Source organism: Lynx rufus, unplaced genomic scaffold (assembly GCF_022079265.1).
Source record: "Lynx rufus isolate CCGP_SWC_20201006 ecotype Redwood Valley unplaced genomic scaffold, mLynRuf1.p SCAF_18, whole genome shotgun sequence".
In the NCBI taxonomy this organism is placed as follows: domain Eukaryota; kingdom Metazoa; phylum Chordata; class Mammalia; order Carnivora; family Felidae; genus Lynx; species Lynx rufus.
This window is the reverse complement of record NW_025814832.1, coordinates 10,833,334-10,850,729: the sequence shown is the minus strand read 5'-3', so window position 1 is coordinate 10,850,729 and position 17,396 is coordinate 10,833,334. Positions and strand designations below refer to the sequence as shown.

Genomic DNA, 17,396 nt, shown 5'->3' with positions numbered 1-17,396 from the left:
AAGGGAAATACACCTGCGGATTATGCTTAAAAACATTACCCTGGTACCACATGAAGGGTTGAATTAGAATAAGGCAGGAATGGAGTTATTAAAACAGTACATGAAGTAATCTAGGGGACACAAGATGGCTAAGCTAAAGAATAGGATTAGGGACAAATAGGAAGAGAGAAATTTGAGAGACTGAAGCATTCAGAATAGATAAGACTCACTGACTAGATATGGAGAGACAGGAGGGAGAGTCCCATTGATTTCTGTCTTGGACAGCAGAGTTTGGGGAAGAGGTAGAGTATAAGTTTGTAACTGAAGACATGTGAGTAGAGATATCCAGATAGGGTCTGGAGCTTAAAATAAATATCTGAGTGTGAGATTATATTTTTGATGGTACCCAGAACCATAGGAGTGGCTGAGTTTATAGGAATAAGGTAAGGGGTGAAAAGAAAGATGAGAATAGAACCCTGAAGAACTCTGAAGATGGAAAAATTGGCTGGGGAAAGAAAGAGAACCAGAACTATTATATTGAGGAAACCTTTTGCTGTCTGTTTTCTCCTAATTCCCCATGCCCTTAACATGAGACTAAAGCCAGGAAAGGATTGGAACATGGGTGGCAAAGCAGGCCATAGCTTTGGGGTTGTTAGGCTATTTAGTGGAACTTTTTAGTACTGAATGCAAAACCATCCGGTAAATAGTTGTTGCTCCCCAACTCAAAACTGCTACTCCGGGAAAATGTCTCTCCTATACGATATTTACATCAGTCCTGTTTTGACATTGTCTACTGAACTTGTACCTGTGAGGTCATAACTCCAGTCAGTATTCATTTTTATGGCTATTCTAATAGATGCAATGTCTAGCCTGTGTGTCACCAAAGTTCAGACTCCTATTATATTAAAGCTAGTAATATACCTGACAAGGCATGGCCAAAAGAGGTATTCAGTAAAAAGTACAAGTTGTTATCTGTAGGATATGCCATATAAGATGTGTACACAGGAAAAAAAGAACTTCACTGTAATTTACTGATAAAGAAATTCAGTATCCTAGGACATTTTTGTTTCCAAGAGACAAATTGCCTAGACCAGTGTGTGTGGAATAGTAAGCAATATGACGTTCAAAGTTTAGGACAGTTTGGGTAAAAGACTTATTTTTGTCTTGGCTTTATATCTATGCATATGTCTGTTTGTTTATAGCTCTGAAGATGGCTGTAGTAGATATCTATCATTCCAGGTTAAAGGAGAGACAAAGGCGAAAAAAGTAAGTACAGAAAACCATCCTGCCTTCTTTCAGGTATGCAGTATTGAATACCACATATAGCCCATAAGAACATTCTACTTGTGACTCATCTTGTCACCTTGAGGAAGACAATGATATTCCTTGATCCTTAATTTTTCCATCTGTCAAATGGAGGTAATAATACTTGTCCTTTTTTTGCTTTTTTGCCTCCACCTTCCTTACCTTTTCTTGATGTTATGATGGTCATTGAGTAATATGGGTATACTGTTTTTTTGTTTGTTTTGTGGTTTTGTTTTTTGTTTTTTGTTTTTGTTTTTTTTTTTTGAGAGACAGAGCAAGTAGGGGAGGGGCAGAAAGAAGGAAAGGGAGAGAAACCCAAGCAGGATCCACACTGTCAGCATGAAGCCTGATGTGGGGCTCAAACCCATGAACCGTGAGATCATGACCTGAGCCGAAACCAAGAGTCAGACCCTTAACTGACTGAGCCACCCAGGCACCCCTAATATGGGTACACTATTTTAAAGAAAACAGGAACAGTTAAATTCAAGTTGTTATCAAATTGTTATGTTTCTTTTAATGCTCTCATTTTTTTTAATGTTTATTTATTTATTTTGAGAGAGAGTGCAAACAGGGTATTGGGGCAGAAAGAGAGAGAGAGAGAGAGAGAGAGAGAGAGAGAGAGAGAGAATGAATCCTAAGCAGGCTCCATGCTATTAATATAGAGCCCAGTACGGGGCTTGATATCACAAACCATGAGATCATGGCCTGAGCTGAAATGAAGAGTCAGACACTTACCCAACAGAGCCACCTAAGTGCTCCTTTAATGCTCCATTCTAATGGCTCATTTTTTTGAGAAGTCTTACGCAGGAGGATTTCAAAAAATTCTGAACAATTTTCAGACACTCTCAAGTTCTTCCTTCTCTTTGCAGCAGAACAAAAAGCATACATTCAGATTGAGAAATTAATGGATCCCAGACAATTTTAGCAGTTAGATTACAGAGACTTTTAACAATTCAGAGAAGGGTATGCAGAGGGTATGAGTGTGAATGCGTGTTGTCATGATGTTACAGAGTAGAAACACAGTGACATCACAACAACAAAAACAGGAATAGGACTTGGGGGGCACTCTTGAGGGACCAAGATGTGACCTAAAGTAAAGCTTATTCTCTGTGTGTTCTGAGAAGTGCTGAAGAAAATTATCCAGTTGTTGTGAGAAGCTTCATTACTAGTGATAAATATGCGTGATAGGGCACCTGGGTGGCTCAGTCGGTTGGGCGGCCGACTACAGCTCAGGTCATGATCTCACGGTCTGTGAGTTTGAGCCCCGCATCGGCCTCTGCTGACAGCTTAGAGCCTGGAGCCTGCTTCCTATTCTGTGTCTCCCTCTCTCTCTGCCCCTTCCCTGCTTGCTCTCTGTCTCTCTCTCTCAAAAATAGTAAACATTAAAAAAATAAATAAATACATGTGATATAAAATGAAAGGTTCCAGACACATGGTTTACTTAAAGTCTGTTTTGCTTAGGGGCGCCTGGGTGGCTCAGTCGGTTAAGCGTCCGACTTCAGCTCAGGTCACGATCTCATGGTCTGTGAGTTCGAGCCCCGCGTCGGGCTCTGGGCTGATGGCTCAGAGCCTGGAGCCTGCTTCCGATTCTGTGTCTCCCTCTCTCTCTGCCCCTGCCCCATTCATGCTCTGTCTCTCTCTGTCTCAAAAATAAATGAACGTTAAAAAAAAAAAAAAAATTGTTTTGCTTAAAACATAATTCAAGCTCAACAGTATTGTAGAACTCAGTGGTTGAGGTTGCTGTTTGATCTTATGTTTTATGGAGACACTTCCATTAAACATGCATGATACTTATTTCAAATAGGTTTAAAGCATTATGTGAATGTACACATGTACGGTTATAAATGTTGAATGTATGATCATGGTGCCATTTTATGGTTTAGCTATTTCCCTTAAATGGCTATTCTCAATTATCAATTCCCTAAATTGAATAGTTTAATTCTTATCACATGGACACAGATTCCCTTCTGTTTCATGCCAAGTTACAGATGTGTTTTTCAGTATTTTTGAGTGTTCATTCATTCATCCAGCAAATAGTTATTGAGAGTCTACCATGTCCAAGGAAAGGAAAAATATATGATGGTTGAAAGCCTAAAATTGTGTTAGCAGACTCACTGCCCTTCAGAAACTTGTGAGGAGTAACGTCTTTGAACCGCAATATTCCACCCCATAGTGTTTCATATGCCTAGTGAAAGCTGCATGTGGAAGAAGTATTAAATGTGAAACTAATTATAATAAACATTATTGTGGTTTTCATCCTAGAATTATAAGAGACCATGGATTAATCAACCTTAGAAAGTTTCAGTGTAAGTATTAGCTGCTTTCTTTATTTTAAAATTTCTTCCAACATTATTGAACAGTTTTGAACAAATCATTTATGGCAGTAGTTCTTAATTCAACTTGCATATTAGCATCAATCGGGAGCCTTTTTTTTTTTTTTTAAGCAATCTTCACACTTAGCATGGGGCTTAATACGTGACCCCAAGATCAAGAGTCACATGACCTACTGACTGAGCCAGCCAGGCGCCCCAGCATATCATGTAAGAAGCTTTAAAAAATTCTCATGCCTGGGTATCAACTCAGACTATTAATTCAGAATCTCTGAGGATTAGTGCTAGAACATCTTTATTTTTAAAATATCTTTAAGGCAGTTCTGTTACATAGTGAGAGTTAAGAATCATTAATATCTGGTCAACATTTATATGATAATTCCTTTTTTTCAAGTAGTATAGTAATTACAGCATGAATATTAATGGGTCATTTTCTGGAACTGGATAGGAACTATATGTTAAACACAACCGTGATCATCAGGTTGTTAAACATTTTTATGGAAAAAGTCAACCCGTATTGTGCATGGTAGTGGACACAGAAGACATTTAGCTCTGTATGATGGTGAGAGTGAAACTATAATGATTTTTAAGTGAATGTTCACTTTGATGTTACTGTTTTAAATATTGAAGTTACCTAGGCTGAGCAGAAAGAGTCCCTGTACTTTTTCTTCTTCTACACTGCAGTTTGTTCAGCAAATAAGAATTATGATCTCATAATTACAACATTTTTATAGAAATGTTTATAATACTCATATGTCACAGTATTCTTTTTTGTAAAAGTACCTGATGATTATTGTGCTTTGTATCCTAGTTGATAGAATTTTATAGGGCTTGACACTCTGTGCCATTATAGGGTGCAGGTCAGCCAGTCATGGGTTAAATGTTTTTGTGATCATAATGTGACATTTTTTTTCACTTTCTGTTACACTTTTTCAAGTGATTGTGGTGTTTTGAGGATGTCACTCTTAATAGTTAAATAATAGGCTTATCTTTTATTATTAGATATTTAGTTTTTTAAATCATCATACATAATTCTCTGATGCATTTGTGAATAAAGCTTTATATATATTTAGAATTTTTTAATGTTTATTTATTTTGAGAGAGAGAGTGAGTGAGGGAGGGTCAGGGAGAGAAAGAGAGAGACAGAGAGAGAATCCCAAACAGGCTCCCTGCTGTCAGCACGGAGCCCAGTGCAGGGCTCGAGCTCACAAACCGTGAGATCATGATCTGAGCCAAAATCATGAGTCGGAAGTTTAGGGGCGCCTGGGTGGCTCCGTCGGTTGGGTGTCTGACTTTGGCCCAGGTCATGATCTCACTGTCCGTGAGTTCGAGCCCCGTGTTGGGCTCTGTGCTGACAGCTCGGAGCCCAGAGCCTGCTTCGGATTCTGTGTCTCCCTCTCTCTCTCTGCCCCTCCCCCGCTCGTGCTCTGTCTCTCTCTCTGTCAAAAATAAATAAACATTAAAAAAAAATTTTTTTTAAGAGTCGGAAGTTTAATCGACAGAGCCACTCACGTGTCCCATAGAATTTTTTAAGGTGGATTCCCAGAAGTGGAGTTAATAGGTCAAAGAATATGATCATTAAAAATGCTTGACATGTGCTGCCAGATTGCTTTCCAAAAAATGGTTGTATCAATTTATATTCCTTGCCTGTTTAACCTCATTGAGAACTGTGGGTTTTCAAAACTAACTCACAATCAGATTTCCATTGCCCTTTTTATAGACAATAATTGGTCATATTCTTGTAGCTACAGTAGTGGGTTCCTGTGTCTGAATGCCTGGGTTTTCAATAGCAGGTCAATAGGATTTTGACCTTTACTCATAGTAGAACTTGACTCATGTAAATTCTGTTCTCAGCTGGTAAACACAGGTCAGTTTAGCTTGATTATTCTTTTAACTGTACGTGTAGAGCTGAGAGGAGGCTCTGTTGCTTCTGAGAAAAAAGCAGCATGTGCAATGTGATTTCAGAGTTTTCAACTACCATTATAGTGAGTGTATGTGACGTTCATATCATAGACAGAGGGTTTTTCCATCAAATTTAAAATTTTTACTCCAAATTTTTCTGTACTATCCCTGCAGGGGTTTTTTTTTTGCTTTTGCTTTTGGGAGTTTTTTGGTAGTGAAAATAATCTGTGGCTGCCCATCAAATCAGCACCTGGAATTTGTGGATAAGAGTGTCTCCTACAAGAGAAGAGATGGAGCTGAAAAGAGACTCAATTTCAATAACGATCTTAACTGAAAGCCTGTATCTATAGTGGAAAAGTACGCAGAATTAGTTTAGTTACTGATCAGCTCATCTAATCAGTAGTTACTAATTCATCTAATCACCTGGTTTTGGTGTAGTTCTTCTGATGGAAATGACCAAGTAGCAGTTCCTGGCACTTCCAACCTACCACTTAATTGTTTGTAGGTTTTACTCCCCATCCTCTTCGCTGATACTTCTTTTTATTAGAAATTTGGTCATTAGTGATCCTCAGAGTTAACTACCTGAGGATCAGGAACCTGTATACACAGGATGCTATGACCATTTACTTAGATGATAATTATCAAAATATAACTTCATTAGAAAGAGAGCACACATTTTTTTCTAGGCTAACCTACCTCTTCTACATGCACTTCCCTTGTTTTCCTGTGGTAGTTCATACCAAAATTCTGCCCAACATTGTTCCTAAGAATGCATGATCTGCCTTTAATTGTCTTTCCCATTACTGCCAGCAGTCCCTGCCCCTGTACAGATTAACAGACTGAGGTGCGGAGGTCAGCTGGGTGCTCAGTAATGCAGATGACCTTCAATTCTCCAGTGATAACAGCATCCCTGTGTGATAGTCACTGTGATGCTGTTATCATTATGATTAATGTTTTGCATTCTTGGCTTTCCTGTTTGCTTCCTGTCATGGATAAATTAGTCATGTGAGGTTAGGCATAGTATCCTTCCATTTGACTTCTAGTAAAAGAAACACAGACTCTAACTTAGAGATTTTTATATTCTCTATGGCATGGTTGTGTTTTATTTTCTCTGTAGTAATGGAACGGCGGTATCCCAAGGAAGTCCAAGACCTTTATGAAACAATGAGGCGATTTGCAAGGATAGTGGGGCCAGTGGAACATGACAAGTTCATTGAAAGCCATGCATGTAGGTGCTTTTTAAACTTTGTGCAAGTATTTGTGTGTTTGTGTATGTGTGTGTTTATATAAATAGAGATAATGGTATGTTTTAGGTGAAGTTCTATGAATAAATAATAAATAAATGAATATTTTTATCTTTTCTTCCCCTTTATTACCTTGAAATGACTTGGGGGTGGGACAAAAGAGGTTAAAAGCCTGGAAGCTTTCTTTTTTCCCCAGATAAAAAGTAGTTTTATAGTTTCTCCCCTGACTTTTTATTATGGGAGTTTTCAAATATATATAAAAGTAGGTCTGACAGTGTAATGAACCCCCATGTATCCATCACTCAGCTTCAGCAATTAACACATCCAGTTTCATTTCTATCACCCCCTCTTCTCCCGAGCTCAACTGGATTATTTTGAAGCAAATCCAAGACATCGAATCATTTTATTCATAAATACGTTAGCATTAAAAGTAGTTCTTAAAATGGGGACAAGATTTGGATGACTCATGGAGATAGTACTTCGATCATTCTCTCTCTCTCTTTTTTTTTAATGTATTTATTTTTAATGTTTATTTGGTCTTGAGAGAGAGAGAGAGAGAGACAGAGCTTGAGCGGGGGAGGGTCAGAGAGAGAGGGAGACACACAACCCGAGCTGTCAGCACAGAGCCCAGTGCGGGGCTCGAACCCGTAAGCTATAAGATCATGACCTGAGCTGAAGTCTGATGCTTAACTGACTGAGCCACCCAGGTACCCCTCCCCTCCCCCTTTCTTTCTCTTTTTTAATTGAAAACAATGTTTTTTTATTTCCTTAAGTAATCTCTGTGCCCAACATGGGGCTCGAACTCACAGCCCTGAGCTCAAGAGTCTCATGCTCTACCGACTGAGCCAACCCAGTACTTCCATCATTCTCTTGCCTATCTTTCTGAGAGACCTTTGCCCAGTTACTATTTGATTTTTCACTATAAAAAAATTGAAGTTGTTAAGGCAGTAAGGCCTACACTTTAAAATAATCTGGACTGGGCAGCTTAGTCTGTATGTTTCATTGTGAGATTTATGTATTTGACCCTCAAGTTTAGGGAAAATGCTTTACCAAGACTCTTATCCTGTTCTCATCATGCAATTATTTGTTGCATGGCATTATAGGCATTTATCTGAGCCTGGTTGGTTGTCCTCATCAAACACCCTGTTTGGTTGGCATTCTTTGTGTGGTTTGCACTAGGTGACTGATCCTTTACTTCCTGTCCCAGTTTGTGCCATCCCTGGTTCATGTGTCACTCCAAAGAACTACACCCCATGAATTGTCTGGGCTCTTCCTTCATCCTCTGTTTCAAAGGACCCAAATTTGAATGTTCTATCACATAATAACGCAAGCAATACAACCTGATCTGTCCACTCAGAGGAAGCAGAAATCTTTGGTTTATGGAAAACAATGCTCTTTTGTTTCTATAGGAGAAAAGCTGTAAAGAAGCTATCTGGGACTTGAGCACAGAGCTTTTGTCCTTTGCTTATAAAAGGGCCACATCAAGTAATAGCAGAGATAGCTTTTATAAAAGAATTTGGTTATTTGGATAGATAAATAGAGGATAAACAGAGCAAGGAAACTTAGTTGTTTAAAAAAATTAATTTGTTACTTCTGTAGCTAATGAATTCAGCCAGTTCATTGTACCACCTTCTGGGAGACGTTTCCAGCTGCTTTCTCCAGCTGGAGATGGTAGCCAAAAGATAGCTAGAGTAGGTTTTTCTGAGCTCTTGGGTAACATTTCTTTCTTTTTTTTTTTTTTAAGTTTATTTATTTTGAGGGAGAGAGAGTGTGAGTAGGGGAGGGGAGAGAGAGAGGGAGAGGGAATCCCAAGCAGGCTCCACACTGTCAGCACAGAGCCTGATGTGGAGCTCAGACTCATGAACCATGAGATCATGACCTGAGCTGAAATCAAGAGTTGGATGCTTAACCAACTGAGCCACCCAGGCACCCCTCTTGAGTAAAATTTCTAATGAAATGTCATCATTATATAGGATTTCCCAAATGTAATTGCCCAGTCTTTTATATAAGACAGAATTACTGAAAATACTCAAAAGCAGAAGTATTCCTCTTAATGTTGATTTTGGCTTTCCAATTTTTCTCCTTCATTCTTTTTGGGATAAACAGTGGAATTTGAACTCCGAAGGGAGATCAAGAGGCTCCAGGAATACAGAACAGCAGGCATTACCAATTTTTGTAGTAAGTATGCTTAAGTTACACATTATATCAGTGGGCAAGTGTCTTAGAATTTTTTTTTTTTTTTTTTGAGAAAAAGAGAGGGAAAGAAAGAGAATGTGAGTGGGGGAGGGGCAGAGAGGGAGAGTAAGAGAGAATGCCAAGCAGGCTCCATGTCCACTGCAGAGCCCAATGCAGGGCTCTATCTTACAACCATGAGATCATGACCTGAGCTGAAGTCAAGAGTCAGATGCTCAGCCGGCTAATCCACCCAGGTTTCCCTGCAAGTGTCTTCTAAACACATAAAGGAAGTCTCTGAGGCTTTGTGGATTTTTTTTTTTTTTTGGCTTTGTGAATTTTTTTAAAACAAGTTTTCCTTTTTTGAAATGAGTTTTTGATCTTTCCAGTAAAGTTTCATGTGTATAATCCTTATAAATACCTTTATATGGTTATCTCAGGTAAAATAGAAGTGACAACACAAAAGAGAGGTGCTGTTTTAGATGTGGGAATCTGCTATGGCCTCTAAGAAAAGGATTTTATATTCTGAATTTTAGCCTCAACCTTTTAAAATTTTGTGAATGCATGGTCTGATCATTTGTATTAATCAAGCTTCAAATGGTTCTACATGCTTGCATCCCAGTTCTTTGAGGTAGTAATAATACTTATATTAATAGCAGCCAGCATCTTTCACCATGCACCGGGCCCTACACTATGATTCTTATAACAGACTTATGAGATCGTCACTGTTATTTCCATGTAATGAAGAAACAGATTTAAAGTGGTTAAAGATGGAAATGCAAGCTGGTGCAGCCACTCTGGAAAACAGTATGGAAGTTCCTCAAAAAACTAAAAATAGAACTACCCTACAACCCAGCAATTTGCACTACTAGGCATTTATCCACGGGATACAGGTGTACTGTTTTGAAGGGACACATGCACCCCCATGTTTATAGCAGCACTATCAACAACAGCCAAAGTATGGAAAGAGCCCAAATGTCCATCGATGGATGAATGGATAAAGAAGATGTGGTATATATATATATACATACATACATACATACAATGGAGTATTACTCGGCAATAAAAAAAGAATGAAATCTTGCCATTTGCAACTACGTGGATGGAACTGGAGGGTATTATGCTAAGTGAAATTAGAGAAAGACAAAAATCATATGACTTCACTCATATGAGGACTTTAAGAAACAAAACAGATGAACATAAGGGAAGGGAAAAAAATAATATAAAAACGGGAGGGGGACAAAACAGAAGAGACTCATAAATATGGAGAACAAACAGGGTTACTGGAGGGGTTGTGGGAGTGGGGATGGTCTAAATGGGTAAGGGGCACAAAGGAATCTACTCCTGAAATCATTGTTGCACTGTATGCTAACTAATTTGGATGTAAATTTTAAAAAATAAAAAATAATAAAATAATAAAGTGGTTAAAGAGGTAGTAGACCCAGGTCATAAGGGAAGGCAGTGGATTACAGTAGTTAAGAGCTTGAGGTCTAGACTTGGGCCAGTTGGGTTTGGATTCTGGCTGTCTTGTTTACCAGATTTGTAACTCTGTTTAGATTTCAGTTTTCCAAGTCTCTTAGAGCTAATAAGGTTAAATTAAAATAATGCATAAACACATAGCACAGTACCTGGCTCAAATTTGCCCAATAAATGGCAGTTTCTGTTGTTTTATTGGAAAGATCTTTAACATTCCCTCCTTCCTGTTGGTTGAAAGCTACTGCCCACTTCCCATAAGAAGTAGCCTTATTGGGTGTAAATTCAGCCTCGTGTAATGGTTCTTTATTTTTAACAACAGAAACCATTTCAAACTGGCATTTTATGTAGAGCCTAGTCTATAAATAAGATGAAAGTGAAACTATTTTGAATTCCGGTGGTACAGGTCATGTATGGAACCCAGGACCACCAGTACGTGGTGGTGCCTTTGCTCTTTACAGTAACCCCTGAAATATTTTCATGATATCCTGGGCTTTATGGAATATGGTTTGGAACTTTGGAATCTGTACAGCTTTGTTAACGTGTAGAAAACACCACAAAGGTTTTGTTTGACAAGATGTACGTAAGAGACACTGATACCAGGTTTTGATTACCCAATATTGATTGCCTCTGGGAAAGAAGGGAAAGAAATAGTGCTAATCAATGAGGACTGATTTTTATTTGTAATTTTAATTGGTTTTTAAAGCAGAGTATGCTCATAGCCCTTGTGTAACTTCGGAAAACATATAGATAGAAAAAATACAACAGGATGCAAATATGATAGTATTTTAAGTTACTCTTTGGAAGTGGGATATATGAGTGACTCTTAATTTCTTTGTACTTCTCTGTTTTGCAGGTTTTTGCCCCCATATTTCTCTTTCTTTTTTTCTTTAAGATTTTATTTTTAAGTAATCTCTACACCTGACATGGGGCTGGAACTTACAGCCCCAAGATCAAGAGTTGCGTGTTCCACCGAGTGAGCCAGCCAGGTGCCCCTGCCCCCAAACTTCTATTTCTTTCCTTTCCTTTTGTTTTTCTTTTCTTTTCTCTTCTCTTTTCTTTTCTTCTCTTTTTTCTTTCCTTTCCTTTTCCTTTCTTTTCCTTTTTTTTAATGTTTATTTATTGATTTTGAGAGAGACAGAGTGTGAGTGGAGAAGGGACATAGAGAGAGACGCAGAATCCAAAGCAGGCTCAAGACTCTGAGCTGTCAGCACAGAGCCCAATGTGGGACTCAAACCTATAAACCAAAAGATCATGACCTGAGCTGAAGTCAGACACTTAACCAATTGAGCCACCCAGGCACCCCCCTGTCCACAGATTTCTTAAAGCTAGAAAAAGAATAAAAATATTAATCATTTCTTGTCAAAAAAGGGATTTCAAACTAAGGGAAATCACGTTGCCCTTAGAACAATAATTGTGGAAGCAGTTTTGCAAAGGAAACCAAAAAAAGGCAAACTGCTTGCTGGTCAGTTTGGAAGCCCTTCAGTTAGTTCTGCATTGTCATTGCAATTATGTGTCATCTACACCTTCAGGTGCCAGAACCTATGATCACCTCAAGAAGACACGAGAGGAGGAGCGCCTTAAACGCACCATGCTCTCCGAAGTTCTCCAGTACATCCAGGACAGTAGTGCTTGCCAGCAGTGGCTCCGCCGGCAAGCTGACATGTGAGTAATTAGTCCAGGAAGAAGGAGCATCTTCTTGGATGCTTTGGCTTTTACTTGTAGTTTCAGACATTTCCGTGGGTACCCCACCCACATGGCAGAAGAGTAATAATTGGGTAACTAGAAAAACTCAGAAAACTTTAGCAGTCTGTCTCAGAACTGTGGTACTGACTGTTTTGAGGAACATAGCCCACTTTGCTACTTTGATCTTATTTTTAAAAATTAGAAAATTCCTCCACCCATGCCTCCTCTCTCCCCCATATCTACTGGAATGATTTCCCTTGGTGAATCATGTCCTTGTCCTTTCCCTGTGATTGGTCTCCATTATGTTCCAGACTAAGAGGTCTTCTTAACAAATCCAAGTAATTTCTTATACCCCACGGAACAGATTTCCCTTCCTGTTTAGTATAGTAGGATATCCTGTAAAACAGTGAAGTCTGTCTCATTACATCCCTTTAAAGTAACCAACCTAATAAATGGCACCCAGTCCACATGGGCTTTTGGAAATTGCCATCTTTGGTGTGACATTAGTTAAATTCCTCTTCTTTGTTCTAGTGATTCTGGCCTGAGCCCTTCTATTCCGATGGCTTCGAATTCAGGTAATTATTTTTCCAGGCTGGAGCAAGACTTGATGGTGAAGTTTTCATTCTAGGGATTCACCCAGTAGTCCCTTCCCCCTTTCTGTGAGCAGTGTGCTTAGGCAGAGGAATGGTAAGTGTTATCCCAGTTTGTAAACATTAGCAAGTTTCAGCCTCTTCAGGGTTTGAGTACAGAGACAAGGGAAGAAAGAGCTCCAGAGAGGTGTTTTCTTTATTTTACCAATGCTCATGAGCAGTTCATTTGCTGCAGTTGTACCTACCACAGCTTTTGAGATTTGTCCCACAGTGGGTAAATTAAAGGCTTTGTATCCTGAGCAGAAATTCAAGGATTTCTTAATAATTTGGAGACTTGAGGTATTTGTTTGTTATCTTTACCTCTTTGGGTGTGTCCTCTATTTGGGGGTTAGTTGACAGAGCAAGATTAAGCCATATGATAATCTGGTAATCCTTTGTTCTTGGTAATCAGTGAATGGTAATTTGGAGTGGAATAAGTTCTAGAGTTCTGATCCAAAATTGTGGTGTTTGTTTGCCAGTTCTGTTGGTGGTTATTCTCACCCCTGCTCCATATGCTGTATTTGCCACTTTCCCTTATTAAAGCACACAGACCATGCTACTGTGGAGCCTGAGCTGGTCAGAAAGATGATGCACCTGCACTTTTACCACGCTTGAAACAGTAGACCTTTGGTCCCATTTAAAGTCTCTCAGGTTCAGGGTCTAGACCAGGCTCAGAGAAGGCTACTTCAGGAATACTTTTTAAAAAATTTATTCCTTTGTTTCAGGTGATTATTTCTTAATACTTAGAAAAGAGAGCCTTTTAGAGAGTAGTCAGGACAGCTGAATCCAACTTTTTTTTACAAATTTCATACTTCTAATCCTGCCCCCTGAATCTACATACAGAAATACAAACAGCAATAATGTGACACGATAATAATTAATAATTTGGCATTTGTGTTTTCTGAACCATTTATTCTGTACTGATTTATTCTTTGTTGCTTCCAAGGCTGGTGTTAGCCTTTCTCACCCCCTGTGTTTAGGTTGAGGAGACTCCTTGCTCCTCTTCATGTTCTCAGTTGGTCCTAAGGCAGTGCAAAGTAGAAAGTCTGGATCATTAATTACAACCTAGCCTCTGGTAACTTTGTTGAGGTACTAAATGATTTTAGTCTCCCTTTTTTAGTGTTTAGGGTGAGTCTAGACCTGTTGGTTATGGAGAACTCCTTATCCCATTGTTGATCCTATAGAGAAGCCTGTTTTCTAGCAGAGCAGCCTATAACAGTCCCTCCTCTCTCTCCCCACCTCTTAAAAGTCAACACCAATGAAACTTTTCTTTTGCCTAACCCAGCCCATCTATCTCCCCACTAATCCCAAATATACATTCAAAACAAAACCAAAAACTTTTGTCCATCAAACTTCCCATCCTGAGCAGTGACCTCATACTTGGGTTTCTTTCCCCGTGTGTGAGTTCACCTCAGCTTCTAGTTTGCCATATAATGGCTCATTGTTCCTCTGTGTGTATCTTTCAGGTAAACAGGACTACTTTGGAAGGAACAGATATTCCCTCACATAATAAATAAGAAGGGCCTTTTGCTGGCCTAACAGTCTGCCTTTGATCTGAAGGCAAATGGTACTTGGTTAATTACCATGTTTGCCTTGTACTCCTGGCAGAGTAGTGAGGATTAGGAAATGTCTCTCCTGCAGAGTTGTTATTTCCATTCATCAGCTGTCAAGTGAGGCAGCATATGACCTTTTTTAACTGGATAACATCTGGGCTTTAGATTTTAGAATCTCCTACTGGGTTAGGAAGAATAGTCATATTTGATGTTTAGGTATATGTAATTGTGTATTTTAGCAGAGCAAAGGGCATGTGAATTACCATTTATATTTTCAGGTGAATGTTGGGGTGCCTGCGTTGCACACCAGACTGAGGCTGGAGGTGATGGGGAGAGATTTCTTACAGCTGGACATAGTGATCTTGTACCTAAGTGGCCTGGCTGTAGTGGACTTTGCTACTTTACACTTGAGGAATTGGCACTCCTATAAAATATATACCTTTTTCTGTGTCTGTAGGTAGACGAAGTGCACCACCCTTGAACCTCACTGGCCTCCCTGGCACAGAGAAGCTGAATGAAAAAGAAAAGGAGGTAACAAAAAGAAGGGAGCTAAAGGAAAGAGAGTAGAGTTGATTATTCATTGAATTGTCATTAAAACACATTATAGGATCCAACCCGTTTGGCTCTGCTCATGTGACATACATGTATAGCTGTAGTCTGTCCTGCAATTTAAAGAGCTGAAGAGCTAACCTCAGCAAGTTTCAGAGAATTCCTTTCCTTAGCACCCTGCTACCATTCGAAGACCATATGATATATAAATCTAATCAAGGCAACCATCATTTATTGAGCATTACCATGTACCAAATACTTTACTAAGTGCTTCATGTGAATGAAATTAATTTTTCATAAATCTAAAATAACTCCTATATGAAAATGTTTATTTCCTATTAGAATGGTCACTTAGATAAGTCCTACACTTATTCAAATAATATAACCTTACTTAAAAGATGTTTGGAATTGTCTCCATAGCATGTATATAAGCCGTAAAGAAAGGGCTGCATCATCATATATAATCACATACAAATTTTGATTAAAAATGCCATGTCCTACTTTTGTTTTCCACTATAATCATCAGACTCGTCTTCATATTACTTTTGGTTGTTTTAAAAATTTAAATCCAGCCTCAAAAGAGTCCTCCTCTAGTATTTTCAAAAAAAATGTGCACAGTGCTGTAGTCTATTCCAAAAGAGGGGTTCCTCTTTTGCTCCTCATGTGCTCCTCTTCCAGTTCCCAAGATTAGTCTCCCCATCTGCCACTCCAGACAAGTGAGGAAGAGTCATGGAGTAGGTAGGGGCTGTTAGTCTTTTAATTTATCCCCCAGGAACAGTAAAGATTAATTTGGGAGTAGACAGAAGTATATGTTATATTTAAGTATTGCTGAAGAAGGTCACAGGCCATTCTAAGTCAAGTATTGAATGGCCTGGGGTTTCAAGCAGTTTTTATCCTTACCCACAAACGGTGACCTCACACTGCTCATTGTCATGAGATGCTGTGGCAGGTGAACTGGAATGGAGCCAGCTTTCTAGATTTTCAGCAGCTGAAATAGCCTCTTCGCAAGGTCTCTGTATTTCCTCCTCCTCCAAAGTAGGAAATGTAATCACAAAAGCAGGGACAACTACTTTATGCTGATACTAAAAATAATGTGATTCACACTTGGGAATCCAAGTATCTGCACCCCCGCCCCTACTGTGCCTTGTGGCTCTTCCTTGACTGGCTGTGTTGGAATGTGCTGGGCCAAGAGTTGTGTGGACCCAGGCTGCTCCTCTGGACACAAACTTGGGACTCCTTGACAAACCCAGGTGAGCCAGCTGACAGGTACTAAAGGCTCTCCCAGCATCATACTCTGGTTTTCTCTTCCTGAGTGTCTGTCGTTAGGGAGTATTCTCTCCAAGGAAGAGACTAAATGGAATGTGGTCCAGCCACCCAGCAGCTCCTATAAATAGTTGGAGGTTGATGTCACTTTTTAAATTTTATTTTGGCTATACCTACTGGATTAAATTACGAGAATGACAGATGTTAATGTTTATTAAATTTGCCGTGTCTTGCAGCTCTGTCAGATGGTGAGGTTGGTCCCAGGAGCCTATTTAGAATACAAATCTGCTCTATTGAACGAATGTAACAAGCAAGGAGGCTTGAGACTGGCACAGGCAAGAGCACTCATCAAGATAGATGTGAACAAAACGCGGAAAATCTATGATTTCCTCATCCGAGAAGGATACATCACTAAAGCCTGAGGCTCTGAGGGCTTGCGATCAGAAATCACAAGTTTGGAATGTGTGGGCCAAAGGACAGTACGGGCATTCTGGAGAGTTTCATTTCTGAGCTGAATTCTCATTGTAAAAAGAGGGGAAGGACAAAGGAAACGTTAAGTTGTATTAATACCTACTTTTTTCTCTGCCCTGCTTTAAAACACTCCTGTTGTTGGTATTGTGCTGCAGAGTTATGTGCTAGATAAGCTATTATTAAATGTGAGTGGGCATTTATTCCTAACACCTCTTGTAGCTAAAACAAGAACCATAGTACCTCACATCAGAGTGTTGGTAGAAATAGAAATGAACCAGTCTTTAGTCCCAGGAGTCCAGCTCAGATCTTTGTACTTGGGAGGTTGGTTTTCTGATTGTCTGTTTCACCTTCAAACATTACAGGAAGATTTAAAATAAAGAGAAAGGTTATGGAGCATGAGAAAGCTTTCTCTTCTGAAGATTTCTTAAGCTGACAACTTCTGTTTATGAGCAAAGGGAAGGAAAATTTCCCCGTGATGGTCTTGTCCCAAACTACATCTTTCCCTTTAATGTCTGGCTTTGTACATTGCTGTCTGACTGTCTAATCTGCGGTAGACTTTTGAGGAGGTGGCACCGGATGTTAAAAAGTCTCTGTTATTTTTAGAATTAATGGATTAAAATGTTTTGCTACTTAATTTGTGGGTGTGTCAAATATTCTGGTAACTAAAGCACACTTAGGGTGTTGAATGCCTGCCTCATCACGCTGCACTGTCTCTGCTAACATGTGTGTCCCGGAGTCACCCTGGTCTTACCGTGGGTTTCCCAGGATACCAGGCCCTTGAGGATGGAGATGACACAACTAACCTCAGCTTTGCTTGGATTGAGACCTGAGCCCTGATTT

General features: G+C 39.4%; 1 protein-coding gene across 2 annotated transcripts in view; it reads left to right on the top strand.

Moving 5' to 3' along the window:
* TADA2A (transcriptional adaptor 2A) overlaps positions 1–17,190 on the top strand; it is a 53,092-nt gene extending 35,902 nt beyond the window's left edge. For both annotated transcript variants that reach the window (XM_047080881.1, XM_047080880.1), the window contains 8 exons: positions 1,182–1,245; positions 3,547–3,590; positions 6,634–6,744; positions 8,867–8,938; positions 11,938–12,070; positions 12,623–12,666; positions 14,731–14,804; positions 16,322–17,190. In XM_047080881.1, the coding sequence (XP_046936837.1) occupies positions 1,182–1,245; positions 3,547–3,590; positions 6,634–6,744; positions 8,867–8,938; positions 11,938–12,070; positions 12,623–12,666; positions 14,731–14,804; positions 16,322–16,507 (728 nt within the window). In that variant the 3' untranslated portion in view covers positions 16,508–17,190. The remainder of the gene's footprint in view (positions 1–1,181; positions 1,246–3,546; positions 3,591–6,633; positions 6,745–8,866; positions 8,939–11,937; positions 12,071–12,622; positions 12,667–14,730; positions 14,805–16,321) is intronic.
* The last annotated feature ends 206 nt before the right edge of the window (positions 17,191–17,396 follow it).